We start from the raw sequence: 12,371 nt of genomic DNA on the forward strand, positions 1-12,371 counted from the left end.
CCGGGAGCTCCAACAGAAGAATGTTCTAGTCAAAGTCCCTGCAGGCGAGGAAGGTAGGGGTTTTTATTCCCCTCTGTTCCTGGTCAAAAAACCCGATGGTTCATATCGCACCATTAATTTAAAAGGCCTGAATAATTTTCTGTTCATACCCTCCTTCAAAATGGAGTCGGTCAAGACAGCAATAAAATTACTCTTTCACCACTGTTTTATGGTTGTCTTAGATCTCAAAGACGCCTATTACCATGTACCAATTCATATTGATCATCAGAGATTTCTTAGGGTGGCGGTTTCACTAGCTGGCACAGTAGAACACTTTCAATATCAGGCACTTCCGTTCGGAGTCGCAGTTGCACCCAGGGTGTTCACAAAAATCATGGTGGAGGTTATGGCGCACTTGCATGAACAGGATATATTAATAGTCCCGTACCTGGATGATTTGCTAATTGTGGGTCATTCTGAGTCGCATTGCACAGACCAACTACAGAAAGTCATGGATGCGTTACACAAATTGGGCTGGATGATCAATATAAAAAAATCGCGCCTTCAGCCCCTAAAAATACAGGAATTCCTAGGATATGTTATTGACTCTAGTCAGCAGGAATGTCGCCTGCCGGACGCAAAAATTGCTAAGATTAAGCAGTTGGTCACAAGGGCAATAAATAATCCCTTAGTATCAGTCAGGAGTGCGATGTCAATCTTGGGTTCTCTTACATCCTGCATCCCGGCAGTTCTCTGGGCACAGTTCCACACAAGGGCTTTACAGTGGGACGTGTTACACAATTCCCGTCGTCTAAATGCTCACCTCGACAGTAAATTCACACTTTCTACGGAGACTGTACATTCGCTGGGTTGGTGGACTCACACTTCGAATCTGCACAGGGGGGTCCCTTGGATAAATCACGTATCTAGGGTGTTGACTACGGACGCTAGCCCCAAAGGGTGGGGGGCTCACTTAGGGGAGGATTGGGTTCAGGGACTATGGTCTCAGTCTGAACAGGACTCTTCCTCCAACTTGAAAGAACTGTTGGCAGTAAAACATGCCTTAAATAGATTCCTTGTACCCCTACAGGGTCGACACGTCAGGCTTTTGTCAGACAATCGGGTAACTGTGGCCTACATTAATCGTCAAGGTGGCACGCGATCCAGTACATTGATGGAGGTCGCAAATCATATCTTTCAGGTGGCCGAAGTACATCTTCTCTCCCTGACGGCGCTTCATATAAAAGGAAGTATCAACACCAAAGCCGACTATCTAAGCCGCAACATGCTCAGACAGGGGGAGTGGTCGTTAAATCCAGCCATTTTCAGTCAGATCATCCAGTTATGGGGTTGTCCGGAGATAGACCTTTTTGCCAACAGAGAGAACAAGAAATTACTCCAATTCTGTTCCCTAAATCCAAAAGACAACCCATACGGTGTGGACGCTCTGCTGATATCTTGGCACTTCAGGCTCGCGTATGCCTTTCCCCCTCTAAATCTGATTCCCCTAGTCCTGAGGAAGATTCGGGAGGACAAGGCCCGGGTAATCTTGATAGCTCCATTTTGGCCCAAGAGGGCTTGGTTTCCTTGGCTGAGGAAGATGTCTGTCTGCCAACCATGGGTTCTTCCAGAGCTACCAGATCTGCTCTCCCAGGGACCAATCCTCCATCCTTAAGTAGCCAACTTACACCTAGCGGCATGGAACTTGAGAGGTCCTTACTGAGGGGGAAAGGATTCTCTCGGAATCTGGTTAATACTCTCCTTAAAAGTAGGAAACCATCTACAACAGGCATTTATGTGAGAGTATGGAGAAAATTTTTATCCTTTTCTGGGGCTCAAATTGACCAAGAACCATGTATTAACCAGATTCTTGAATTTTTACAAAAAGGCCTGGAAATGGGCTTGGCCACAAGTACTCTTAGAGTTCAGGTGTCAGCGCTGGGAGCGTTATATCTTAATTTAGCCAGTAATCACTGGATTTCTAGATTCTTTAAAGCAGTCACCAGGTCTAGACCAATTATTAAACAAAGGTTAGTCCCATGGGACCTAAATTTGGTACTCTCAGCCCTGACGATAGCCCCATTCGAGCCCATTGATACTATTCCTCTGAAGATCCTGTCAATCAAAACAGCCCTGTTAGTTGCTCTCACATCTGCTAGAAGGGTTAGTGATCTGCAGGCACTCTCCAGACATCCCCCATACATGCAGGTTAGGGAGGATAGGGTCATATTGAAACCCGATCCCCTATATCTGCCTAAAGTTGCGTCTAAATTTCACAGGGTTCAGGAGGTAGTCCTACCCTCCTTTTGCTCCAACCCTACTAACGATAAAGAACGTAAATTCCATTGCTTAGATGTGAGGAAATGCCTCCTTAAATATATTACAGTTTCAAATTCCTGGAAAAAAGATAACTCTTTATTTGTAGCCTATCAGGGGGTAAGGAAAGGTCTTAGAGTATCTAAAAACACTCTAGCCAGATGGATTAGGGAGGCGATCTCTCTCCCTTATACCGCAGGTGGCAACGAAGTTCCAGATGGTATAAAGGCACACTCCACGCGGGCCATGGCATCTTCCTGGGCGGAGAGGTCAGAAGTGTCAATCGAAGACATATGTAAGGCGGCCACATGGTCTTCCCCTTCTACCTTTCTTAGACATTACAGATTAGATCTGGGTAGTTCCTCAGACCTTACGTTTGGGAGAAGAGTGCTAGAAGCTATTATCCCCCCCTAAATCTTTCGTCTCTGAAAGTCTCTCGTTGTGCTGTCATGGCGACTGAATAAATACGTACGCTACTCACCTGGTAGCAGTGTTTTTTCAGGAGCCATGACAGCACCCTTAGATTCCCTACCCTATATTTTTGGATGATGCAACACCCTGTTAATCTTGAGTTAAAGTTTATGTTCACTTGCATAATAAAAAGTATTCATGTATATACTGCATCTGTGTTATTAACCAAGGTGGTCCTCTCATGCTCTGGAAACAAAACTGACGTGGGAGAGAGGTACCGCCCTTTTTATGTCTGTAGGTTTCCTGTCCCTGAAGGGCGGATCCCCTCTCTCGTTGTGCTGTCATGGCTCCTGAAAAAACACTGCTACCAGGTGAGTAGCGTACGTATTTCAGTGCTCTTTCTTTCTGCATGTGGTTAGGATATCGAATACACAATTCACTTGCACTAAATGTTCAATATCTGAAGGTTTCTGAATGGATGTGAGGATTAGGTCTAAGGCAGACAGCTGCTATTAAACCGCATTCAATCTAAGCGTAATTCTAAGGCTATGTGCACACGTTCAGGATTTCTCGCAGAAAATTCCTGAGAATTCCTGACATTTTCTGCAAGAAATCCGCAAGAAAACCGCATGCGTTTTTGACGCGTTTTTGCTGCGTTTTTTTCCGGACACTTCCCAATGCATTTTGGAGTGGGAAATCCGCAAAAAAAAAAAACGGAAAATTAATGAACATGCTGCGTTTTTTGCCGCGATGCGTTTTTTTCGCGGGAAAAAAACGCATCATGTGCACAAAACATGCGGAATTCATTCTAAATGATGGGATGCTTATTGTATGCGTTTTTTTGCGGTTTTATAGCGTTTTTATCGTGAAAAACCGCGAAAAAACCGCAACGTGTGCACACAGCCTAAGTGTTATGTATAATGAAGAGCTGTTCTCAAATAGGAAACTCTCTGAAATGCAGAATTCTGGTGGTGGATACTGTGGAAGCACACTCAAGCTTGTCCATAGAGTACAGATGAGCAATGATAATTGTAACTCTAAAGATAATGTATGCATTGCTATATAGCAAGTCTCTCCAATTGTCTTTACAACTTTTTTGCAGATTACTTTTTTGATCTTTGAAAAGACTTATTTTCTGATTCCGTTGAAGAGGTTGTGTAAAAAAAAAGAAAAATGAAGCAGTCAGTCTTGCATAATAATCACCTATTAAACAGGTGGATTTACAGTTGCAGCTTAAGTTACCGTATATTCTCATGTACAAGTAGACCCAAGTATAAGCTGAGGCACCTAATTTTGCCACGAAAAACTGGGTAAACATGTTGACTCGAGTATAAGCTGGGTATGCATTGTCCCCTCATCCCTATCCTGGTATGCATGGCTCCCCATCCTTGTATGCATGGCTCCTCATCTCCATCCTCATCTGCATGGCTCCCCATCCCCTTCCTTGTTTGCATGGCTCCCCAGCTCCGTCCTTGTCTGCATGGCTCCTTATCCCCCATCATTGTCTGCATGGCTCCTTATCCCCCATCCTTGTCTGCATGGCTCCTTGTCTGCATGGCTCCTTATCCCCCATCCTTTTCTGCATGGCTCCTTATCCCCCATCCTTGTCTGCATGGCTCCTTATCCCCCATCCTTGTCTGCATGGCTCCTTATCCCCCATCCTTGTCTGCATGGCTCCTTATCCCCCATCCTTGTCTGCATGGCTCCTTATCCCCCATCCTTGTCTGCATGGCTCCTTATACCCCATCCTTGTCTGCATGGCTCCTTATCACCGTCCTTGTATGCATGGCTCCTTATCCCCCATCATTGTCTGCATGGCTCCTTGTCTGCATGGCTCCTTATCCCCCATCCTTGTCTGCATGGCTCCTTGTCTGCATGGCTCCTTATCCCCCATCCTTGTCTGCATGGCTCCTTGTCTGCATGGCTCCTTATCCCCCATCCTTGTCTGCATGGCTCCTTATACCCCATCCTTGTCTGCATGGCTCCTTATCCCCCATCCTTGTCTGCATGGCTCCTTATCCCCCATCCTTGTCTGCATGGCTCCTTATACCCCATCCTTGTCTGCATGGCTCCTTATACCCCATCCTTGTCTGCATGGCTCCTTATCCCCCATCCTTGTCTGCATGGCTCCTTATCCCCCATCCTTGTCTGCATGGCTCCTTATACCCCATCCTTGTCTGCATGGCTCCTTATCCCCCATCCTTGTCTGCATGGCTCCTTATCCCCCATCCTTGTCTGCATGGCTCCTTATACCCCATCCTTGTCTGCATGGCTCCTTGTCTGCATGGCTCCTTATCCCCCATCCTTGTCTGCATGGCTCCTTATACCCCATCCTTGTCTGCATGGCTCCTTATACCCCATCCTTGTCTGCATGGCTCCTTGTCTGCATGGCTCCTTATCCCCCATCCTTGTCTGCATGGCTCCTTATACCCCATCCTTGTCTGCATGGCTCCTTATCCCCCATCCTTGTCTGCATGGCTCCTTGTCTGCATGGCTCCTTATCCCCCATCCTTGTCTGCATGGCTCCTTATACCCCATCCTTGTCTGCATGGCTCCTTATACCCCATCCTTGTCTGCATGGCTCCTTATCCCCCATCCTTGTCTGCATGGCTCCTTGTCTGCATGGCTCCTTATCCCCCATCCTTGTCTGCATGGCTCCTTATACCCCATCCTTGTCTGCATGGCTCCTTATCCCCCATCCTTGTCTGCATGGCTCCTTATCCCCCATCCTTGTCTGCATGGCTCCTTATCCCCCATCCTTGTCTGCATGGCTCCTTATACCCCATCCTTGTCTGCATGGCTCCTTATACCCCATCCTTGTCTGCATGGCTCCTTATACCCCATCCTTGTCTGCATGGCTCCTTATCCCCCATCCTTGTCTGCATGGCTCCTTGTCTGCATGGCTCCTTATCCCCCATCCTTGTCTGCATGGCTCCTTATACCCCATCCTTGTCTGCATGGCTCCTTATACCCCATCCTTGTCTGCATGGCTCCTTGTCTGCATGGCTCCTTATCCCCCATCCTTGTCTTCATGGCTCCTTATACCCCATCCTTGTCTGCATGGCTCCTTATCCCCCATACTTGTCTGCATGGCTCCTTGTCTGCATGGCTCCTTATCCCCCATCCTTGTCTGCATGGCTCCTTATACCCCATCCTTGTCTGCATGGCTCCTTATACCCCATCCTTGTCTGCATGGCTCCTTATCCCCCATCCTTGTCTGCATGGCTCCTTGTCTGCATGGCTCCTTATCCCCCATCCTTGTCTGCATGGCTCCTTATACCCCATCCTTGTCTGCATGGCTCCTTATCCCCCATCCTTGTCTGCATGGCTCCTTATCCCCCATCCTTGTCTGCATGGCTCCTTATCCCCCATCCTTGTCTGCATGGCTCCTTGTCTGCATGGCTCCTTATCCCCCATCCTTGTCTGCATGGCTCCTTATCCCCCATCCTTGTCTGCATGGCTCCTTATCCCCCATCCTTGTCTGCATGGCTCCTTATACCCCATCCTTGTCTGCATGGCTCCTTATACCCCATCCTTGTCTGCATGGCTCCTTATACCCCATCCTTGTCTGCATGGCTCCTTATACCCCATCCTTGTCTGCATGGCTCCTTATACCCCATCCTTGTCTGCATGGCTCCTTATCCCCTATCCTTGCATGCATGGCTCCTTGCATGCATGGCTCCTTGTCTGCATGGCTCCTTATCCCCTATCCTTGCATGCATGGCTCCTTGTCTGCATGGCTCCTTATCCCCATCCTTGTCTGCATGGCTCCTTATCCCCATCCTTGTCTGCATGGCTCCTTATCCCCTATCCTTGTATGCATGGCTCCTTATCCCCATCCTTGTCTGCATGGCTCCTTATCCCCTATCCTTGTATGCATGGCTCCTTATCCCCTATCCTTGCATGCATGGCTCCTTATCCCCTATCCTTGCATGCATGGCTCCTTGTCTGCATGGCTCCTTATCCCCATCCTTGTCTGCATGGCTCCTTATCCCCATCCTTGTCTGCATGGCTCCTTATCCCCATCCTTGTCTGCATGGCTCCTTATCCCCTATCCTTGTCTGCATGGCTCCTTATCCCTATCCTTGTCTGCATGGCTCCTTATCCCCTATCCTTGTATGCATGGCTCCTTATCCCCCATCCTTGTCTGCATGGCTCCTTATCCCCTATCCTTGTATGCATGGCTCCTTATCCCCCATTCTTGTCTGCATGGCTCCTTATCCCCTATCCTTGTATGCATGGCTCCTTATCCCCCATTCTTGTCTGCATGGCTCCTTATCCCCTATCCTTGTATGCATGGCTCCTTATCCCCCATTCTTGTCTGCATGGCTCCTTATCCCCTATCCTTGTATGCATGGCTCCTTATCCCCCATCCTTGTCTGCATGGCTCCTTATCCCCATCCTTGTCTGCATGGCTCCTTATCCCCTATCCTTGTATGCATGGCTCCTTATCCCCTATCCTTGCATGCATGGCTCCTTATCCCCTATATTTGTCTGCATGGCTCCTTATCCCCCATCCTTGTCTGCATGGCTCCCCATCCCTGTCCTTGTATGAATGTTTCCTCATCCCTATAATTAAAAAAAAAAAAAAAGCCCATCCTACTTAACGTCCCTGCGTGCCCTCGCTGCATCTCGCTCCGGTGACAGCAGCTCTTCCAGCCGAGCAGTCACATGTCCCCACTCATTAAGGTAATGAATATTCACCTCTCTCCATGCCTATGGGAATGGGATAAGACTCCTCAGGAACTCTAGCAAAAAAAACTAAATTTTACTGTAAGCTGATGTACGTGCAAAGTGTAAGAGCATGTTCACGCTGTGACCATTTCAAAGAGATAAACCCAAGAGAAAAATAAGAAATTAATATATACCCTACAGCAAGTGAATAGTAATTGTACATATAATTAGCGCTACTCTGATCAAAAAAGCATAGAAGCCATACCACCACGACAAGACATGGCCATTGGGATTGTCCTAACTGGTTTCTAGTATTAAAATTTGACCATATGTCAACCAATATCCATGTGAAGAAAGACAGAATAGGGCCCGACTGAGAGATCCATCCATGGGAAGCCATACAGATGAAATACTGTATTTTACTGACTATAAGACGCATTGGAGCATAAGACGCACCCCCAAATTTTGGGGTAGAAAATTAGAATTTTTATTTATTTATTTATTTTTTAGTAAAATGGTGGTTCGTCTTGGCCGTTTTAACGGTAGCTTACAGGGAAAATGGTCAGCGGCGGTGGAGCAGGGTTACTGCTTCAGGAGGCCGGTGGTGGCAAGAGTGGGGCGATGTTGCAGGCCCTGGGCTCTCATAAGATGTAGGTGCCGGTGAGCGGAATCCCCGTTCTCATTGATATCCCTGTGGGGGGGGGGGGGGGGGGGGGTCCTGGAAAATGACTTGGCTCACCCGGCGCTCTTATGAGAGCCCATAGTCCACAGCATCGCCCCACTCTTGCCATCGCCAGCCTCCTGTGACCCCGCTCTAGCGCAGCTGCACCCCACTCCCAGCATGTTACTTTTGGATTTTAAGACGTACCTCCATTTCCCTCCCAAATCTGGAGGAAAAAGTGAGTGTTATAATTTGAAAAATACGGTATTTAGCTCAAAAACTCTTCCTGAAACTGGTGTCTGGCTATTCATATTGTTTGCAGCAGGTCATACCAGCCGTAGTGTGTGCAACTAAGTACTAAAGACGCTTGTCATGAAATGATTGTATGATTCTGAGAATGCAGTAGTCATTCAAGAGAATCTTTCTGCAGGTTTTTGCTATTTATTCTAAGAGCAGCGTAATACAGGGGCAGAGACCATGATTCCAGTGATGTCACTGGGCTGTGTTTCAATAAGATCACTGTTTTATCAGCAGGAGATAATCTCTAGAGGACTAGTAAACCTGATGCTAGGTAGTCATCCATATCCATGAACCCTGTATAACTCTGCCCCTATTACTGATTGTATGCACTGTGCATAGGCAGAAAGATGCCGATCAGTGTTGTGAATGGGATCATACACAGCTCAGCATTCAGATGACTGCTAGATCTGCAGCAGATAAAACTGATTTATATTTCCACTTCAGGAAGCAGCCAGTAAATGACACCTCGCTGGAATCGGGCTCTGTCCCTACATTATGCTCGGGTAGCAAAGACCTGGTGACAGATTTCCTTTAAAGGGGCTGGCCACTACTTTTGTATTGAGGGCCTATTTTAAGGATAGACTGGCTTTCAATATCTGATTGGTGGCTGTTACCAGCAGACGTTCTTGGATGCTGCTGAAACATAGGCGTTTCATCATTTCTGTAGTGGCCAAGTCCGAGTGCTGCAGATCCAACCACTATTACCGGGCAGTAGCCACTATAGTCTTGACTGAGTTGCTCCGTTACAGCAGCATCTGAGGACTTCTGGCAAGCAGCTGCTGGTAACGGCTGATCGGCGGGGGTGTTGTCTTATCAATCAGATGTTAATGTCCTATCCTGTCCTATAGGCCATCAATAAAAAGTAGTGGGCCACCTTTTTAAATGTTGAATTTACTGAAACCACTTGTTAGTTGTTGAATTATGTAAACTGTGCTCGTTTCATTGCTTTATTGCAAACAGCAGAAAGCTTGTAAGTTTTACTTATCAACCTAGTTTGCAGTGGAGGGGGTTGAATAAACGTAATTGCAATTGTATAGTGAACAGCAATGTCCAGTAATAGTATTATGAGCTCCATGGACATTTCATATGACATCCATACTGTAAGATAAGTAGCCACGTGCGCTGCCATGGGAATGTTACTAACTGCTGTGTTTACTTGAAGCCACCAAGCAGAACCTATTATAATCCAAGTCCGGTAGCCCCTGTACGTCCCACGCCTCACTGGACAGCCCACCAGCCCAGGCCTCCACGTAAGTGACTGGAACACAGAAAGGACATATTTACTGTAGTTTTATTATTTTATATACGGTAAATTCTCTCAATGTTTGGCCTGTCTGTTACTTTAGGGTGATTGTTTTCTTCTATGGAGCTCTCTATAACCAATCCATTCTGGATAGAGGGGCTTACCCCAAGATTGAACTTGCTGATCGCTGGGGTCCGACTGCAGCACAGGCACCTTGCTCCATTCATTGGCTATTGGATTGGTGGTCTGCCCCCCAATGATTATTTAGCTCACTCTTGAGGTTCATTACTGGGTCATTCCATGTCAAGTGAACCAATGATTTTTACCACTATATTTTTAATTCTTTTGAGATTTTGTTATTTGGTAACAGTGTGTCAGAGAATGCAAAATGTGAAGGAGAAAAAATTAGAGATTTTTTTTAATTTTTTTTTATTGATTTTCAAAGTTCGGAAAAAGTGCGAATTTCGGTGTTGCCTGCCTTTACATTTCTCCCCATAACTCAGGCTAGAAAAGAGATACAGAAACAAAATAAACACCATTCTACTCAGAACTGTACAGGCTTTCACCAGATATGTCACAAGAGTATCTTTGATAATATTTTACCTATGCAAACGCAAGCGCAAAACTTTAAAACGCATTTCCGAAAAAAAGTTTAATTTAAAAATTTCAAAAACTGCACATGTGCCTGCTATGCTCCTATCCACATCTGTACCAAAATACAAGATGGGATCGTGATGGGATCATATTTAAAAAAATAAAAATATTAGTGTCAGTTCAAAAATCTTGATTTCAGATCTGTTCAGCCTGTGGTCTAACAGTGTGGGGTCTATATTTACCCAATAATCCATGATTGTTAGATATTACTGTATTATTTTATTATGTTACCACTTAGAAGCAGGAGAGGACAGAGGAGAAGCTTTGTTAGGGCTGAGAATAACCAGGGGTAGACGGTGACTGCAGAGCAGATGACAGGCAGCAGCTCCAGCCTCCAGAGGCCGTATTCACACCAGATCTTAACACCCAGGAAACTCCTCAAATGGAGGGAGAAAAATATTCTTAACATTCAGTTCATGTATTGTACAAACCAGGACTACGAAGAGGAGGAGGAGAGTTTGTTATAACATCAGTTACAGGAAGCAGAACCCATCACAGGGACTCTGCAATACCGCACTGTCATCCCATGTAGTGGAAATAAAGACAGTGACGACCATGAAGTGGTAGAAGGCGGCACAAGATCAGCCATGGATGACACAACTGGCTATGTAATACATTTCAAAAACCTGACCGGCACATCCAAACATAGACTTAGTGTGAACAGGTGCTGAACCTAGAGTCGCCAACTCGTATATAGTTAAGTAAATAAGGCGGCACACTGCAGCGCTAAAACATACAAACTTGAAAAACGAAATTTGAACTGCATTACTGCACTAGAAATATGAAAAATGAGAGCTTTTAGCGCATAAAAATGGCCAATTTTATGTGTACCTGGTAGCCCCGTTACGGCATCTCTCTTATACCAGGTCCTACGCTTGCCTTACCTCGCTGACAATAAACGCCTCCATCTGAATGGGTACATGTGAAAACCTCTTCCTAGACTAAAATTCTCTCTCTGTGGAGGGGTATTGGACCTGCTGTAATTAAAACACCTGAAGCTAGGAGGCGGAGTGCACGATCAGAAGGCTAAAGAATACATTTCAAAAGCGAGGTAAGGCAAGTTTAGGACCTGGTATAAGAGAGATGCCGTAACGGGGCTACCAGGTACACCTAAAATTGGCCATTTTTATGCGCTAAAAGCTCTCATTTTTCATATTTCTAGTGCAGTAATGCAGTTCAAATTTCGTGTTTTCAAGTTTGCATGTTTTGGCGCTGCAGTGTGCTGCCTTATTTACTTAACTATATACGAGTTGGCGACTCTAGGTTCAGCACCTTTTCACACTGAGTCTATGTTTGGATGTGCCAGTCAGGTTTTTGAAATGTATTCTTTAGCCTTCTGATCGTGCACTCCGCCTCCTAGCTTCAGGTGTTTTAATTACAGCAGGTCCAATACCCCTCCACAGAGAGAGAATTTTAGTCTAGTAAGAGGTTTTCACATGTACCCATTCAGATGGAGACGTTTATTCTCAGCGAGGTAAGGCAAGTTTAGGACCTGGTATAAGAGAGATGCCGTAACGGGGCTACCAGGTACACATAAAATTGGCCATTTTTATGCGCTAAAAGCTCTCATTTTTCATATTTCTAGTGCAGTAATGCAGTTCAAATTTCGTTTTTCAAGTTTGTATGTTTTAGCGCTGCAGTGTGCTGCCTTATTTACTTAACAACTGGCTATGTGACCTGTGAATATGGTCGGCGCTGGCAGCTACTGGACTCTCCAAAGATTGTGAAAATGAAGACGTAGAAAGGACTTTTCTGCACTTTCTGGTCTAGCGCCGTCCTTTGTGTATCCAAGAAAATCAGACATTGTAAAAGTGAACAAAAATCAGATATAACTCAGGTGGAGCCGAGCACCATGACCGGCCGCACATACTCTTGACACAAAAGGAAACGGCCATTGCTAGTGAGCCCTTATGGACAAGATGACATTCACCCACTAGAAGGGACACATTGATAACAGGCCAGTGTAAAAACCTACTATTAATTGTTTGATTAGTTCATATTTTATAGAACGAGGATTTAACTACTGTACTATTCTTCTTAAACACTTCAGAAATTACATGTTAAGTGATATAGTAGAAAAAAAATTGTTCCATGTAGAAATAGGTGGTAAAAATATTGGTTCTTTTAATCTTG

The 12,371-nt window shown here is 45.6% G+C and overlaps 1 protein-coding gene across 2 annotated transcripts in view; it reads left to right on the forward strand.

Moving 5' to 3' along the window:
- LOC138664784 (embryonic polyadenylate-binding protein) overlaps positions 1–12,371 on the forward strand; it is a 148,990-nt gene that overhangs the window by 95,171 nt on the left and 41,448 nt on the right. For both annotated transcript variants that reach the window (XM_069751756.1, XM_069751757.1), the window contains exon 9: positions 9,504–9,591. In XM_069751756.1, the coding sequence (XP_069607857.1) occupies positions 9,504–9,591 (88 nt within the window). The remainder of the gene's footprint in view (positions 1–9,503; positions 9,592–12,371) is intronic.

The sequence above is a fragment of the Ranitomeya imitator genome, chromosome 2 (assembly GCF_032444005.1).
Source record: "Ranitomeya imitator isolate aRanImi1 chromosome 2, aRanImi1.pri, whole genome shotgun sequence".
In the NCBI taxonomy this organism is placed as follows: domain Eukaryota; kingdom Metazoa; phylum Chordata; class Amphibia; order Anura; family Dendrobatidae; genus Ranitomeya; species Ranitomeya imitator.